The 3,055-nt window shown below is 60.0% G+C and overlaps 1 protein-coding gene across 1 annotated transcript; it reads right to left on the bottom strand.

The window, feature by feature from the left end:
• Positions 1–610: 610 nt before the first annotated feature.
• Positions 611–2,844, bottom strand: ID2 (inhibitor of DNA binding 2). Its single transcript, XM_079792660.1, has 3 exons — positions 2,372–2,844; positions 2,002–2,063; positions 611–1,234 (listed from the first exon to the last, which is right to left on the bottom strand). The coding sequence occupies exons 1-2, from the start codon at positions 2,717–2,719 to the stop codon at positions 2,007–2,009; spliced, it is 405 nt and encodes a 134-aa protein (XP_079648786.1). The 5' UTR covers positions 2,720–2,844; the 3' UTR covers positions 611–1,234; positions 2,002–2,006.
• Between the last annotated feature and the right edge of the window lie 211 nt (positions 2,845–3,055).

The raw sequence follows: 3,055 nt of genomic DNA, 5'->3' as shown, positions 1-3,055 counted from the left end.
AGCCCTGCAAGGCGCCCCCACCTCCACCTCCACCTCGGACAGGCCTTCCAGACCTACCCGGCCCCCCACCCCCACCCCCACCCCCGGAGTCCGTCTGTCCGTCTGGGTGCGGTCAGGGGTGAAGGGCGAATCCAGCCACCTGGGCTGGAGCGGAGGTGGAGGAAGTGCAGGAGCCGGCGGCTGGCCTGGCACAGCCCACTCCCAGGGGCGGTCAGTCCCAGGGGCCACGGGACGCGGGGCCTCCCTGCCCTCCCCCCATCCCCCCGCTCCTGTGCAGCCTGGCTCTCCAGAGGAGCAGCTTCCTCACTCCCTAAGCTCCGCACACCTGCTCAGGTAGCCCTTCCAGGCGCCGCTAGGCACCCCTACAGCACCCCCATCTCAGTGTGACTCACCCCAGGCGGGAGGAAGGCTGAGAGAGAGAGAGAGACAGAGAGAGGAAGAGACAGCTCTGAAAAACCACCCAGGATCCAGGGTTGACTCCAGACACGGTTTATTGTCATCGTTACACAGTCTACATAAACGTGAACTTGTAGGGGGGTTTGGTTCAGTTATAACAGAGCGTAATAAAGATCATAGCACTGGTCCCCTGAAATAAAGCAGGCAATCACCATTCAATAAACACACTTGATTTATTTATTTTGTATAAAAGGGTTAAGTGTACAACTAAACTTTTATAAAAAGTTTAGCACGAACAAGTACATCATTCCACGTTGTCTGCAGAAACGGACCTCTCTGCCACCGTACCAGCCAACTCTGGAGAGAGAGTTCGCACGGCTGCACTCAGTATATATATAGATATATTTATGTATAAATATACACACAGCGTTCAGTAGGCTTGTGTCAAAAAGGCAAGTTTCTGACCCAAAGACTTCATTTTAAGTCACTGAACACTGGATCCTTCTGGTAGTCACGCTCCACCTTCGGAAAAAAGGCAAAGTCTGCTGAAATGGGGCAAAACTCCTTGTGATTTTAAAGTGTCCGCTCCCCACGGCGGGGAGAGTATATAAAGAAACCTTCCGACTTCAGAAAGGGCATCGAAAAGTCTTTTTCATAAATAACGCCTCTCCCGGGCCAGGCCAGAAACACACCCCGGGGCAGAGGGCTGACCCTCCCAGTCCTGCGTCCATGTTTTAAAAAAGGCCCATTCAACGCGCCGTCCTCCTCGTGAGAGGCCGAAAAGCAAGTTCCTGTGGATTTGTTGTTGTGCAAAGCGAAGGGGGAAAGTCCTGGCCACCTGCAAGAGATTGCGAGAGAGAGAAGGCGGGTGAGCAGAGTGCGCCCGAGGGCAGGGGCGCCAGGGCGGGCGCCAGGAGGAAGCCGCAGTTTGAACATTTAACCAAACACCCGGGGATTGGGCAAACCCTGGCGCCCAGATGCGCACACACACTCGGCCCCGACAGCGCAAATTAAACATGAAAACAGCAGAGGCCCGGCCGGCTCCCCGCCCCAATCTTCTGCTGGGATCTCCCGGGCCTCGCAGGCGCCTGTCTGCTTCTTGTAACAATTATTTGATTGAAAACAGCCCTCTGGTGAGCAGATAGGGGAGCCGGGTCCCACAGCCCGGGGCGGGCGGGCGGGCGGGCGGGCGGGCTGCCCAGGCGCAGGGCAGCCAGGCGGCCGGCCGAACCCCACAGGCCCGGGTGGGGAAGGAGGATCCCTGTGGAATTCGCGGCGATAAGATTAATGGCACGGAGGTTAGTACCTCGTAGCACCAGGCCGCCCGGAGGCAGCCAGGGCATTCCCCGCCGGGCAGAAGCCACGCACGCTCTCCCCGACCACCTTCAGAGCAAGTCATTTTATTTTTAGTTTTAGTGTTTTTGTTTTTTTTCTTAAGGAAAGTGTCCTGTGATCTTGAGTCACCAGCACTAGAAGCTCCTACATACAACGAAGTACACACACATCCACATTTTTTACAGGCACGCAAGCACGCCGCACACACGCATGAAGAAAACACACACTCCAAAAGGCCGTTTAACCCGCGAGCCACGAGCTCACACTCACCGTCCTCAGCCACAGAGCGCTTTGCTGTCGTTGGACAGGAGCTCAGCAGGGAACTCGGAAGCCTGGAGAGAGAGGGGGGGAAAGGCACGATGTCAGACAACCTCAGGAGCCGGGCCTCCCTCTCTCTCTCTCTCTCTAAAGTAGTTCCTAGAACAGCAAGTTCCATCAGACACGTTTATGCTAAATTCAGATCAAAGACAGGGGCATCAGCATGTCAGAACTTCCCGGCGATGCCACCCCGGCTCCACCGGCAGCGCCGCGGGAAGAAAGTGAAGTTACTGCGCTCACGTCTCATCCCCGGCTGCGGCCGCGGGCCAGGGGGTCTGGGTCTGATCGCCCGCGTGCGCGGCGGCCCGGGGGGCGGTCCTACCTGCAGGGACAGGACGCTGATGTCCGTGTTCAGGGTGGTCAGCGGCGTCCGGGCCGCCGGGCTCTGCCCGGGCCGCGGGTGGTGCAGGCTGACCATGGCGGGGTGCGCGTCCAGGGCGATCTGCAGGTCCAGGATGTAGTCGATGACGTGCTGCAGGATTTCCATCTTGCTCACCTTCCGGTCCTGGGGGATGCTGGGCACCAGCTCCTTGAGCTTGGAGTAGCAGTCGTTCATGTTGTACAGCAGGCTCAGCGGGTCGTCCACCGGCGTCTTGCTGCGGGAGATGCCCAGGCTGTGGTCCGAGAGGCTGTTCTTCCGAACGGACCTCACTGGGCTGAAGGCTTTCATGCTGACCGACCGCGGGGAGGCAGGGAGAGGCCGGGAGGGAGCGGGCTGCCCCGGAGCAAGGCCGCCGCCGCCGCCGCCGCCGCCGCCGCCGCCGCCTGCTAAGGTGTCCGCGCTCGGCACCCGGATCCGCTCAGAATGAAGCCGGGAGCGCGGCGGGGCGGCTTTTATCGGCCTTCGCCGGGGCTACGCGGTCCCGCTTCCCTGCGTCCCCATTGGTGGGAAGCGTCACGTCCATCAGGCCGAGCGGGTGCCTCCATTGGCGAACCCGTGCGCGGGGCGGGGGCTTGGTGCTTCCGCGTTTGCAGCCAATCCGCGCGAAGTGGGCGGGGCGCGCGG

This window comes from Cnephaeus nilssonii, assembly GCF_951640355.1.
Source record: "Cnephaeus nilssonii genome assembly, chromosome: 15".
In the NCBI taxonomy this organism is placed as follows: Eukaryota; Metazoa; Chordata; class Mammalia; order Chiroptera; family Vespertilionidae; genus Cnephaeus; species Cnephaeus nilssonii.
Note: the sequence above shows the minus strand (reverse complement) of the source record. Positions and strands in the feature narration are given on the sequence as shown.

Bases quoted from the DNA above. Each gene is read 5' to 3' on its own strand.
- ID2 (XM_079792660.1), bottom strand. From the start codon at position 2,719: ATGAAAGCCTTCAGCCCAGTGAGGTCCGTTCGGAAGAACAGCCTCTCG. The intron at 2,064-2,371 runs GTAGGACCGCCC...CTCTCTCTCCAG, and splicing joins TCAGCGTCCTGTCCCTGCAG to GCTTCCGAGTTCCCTGCTGA.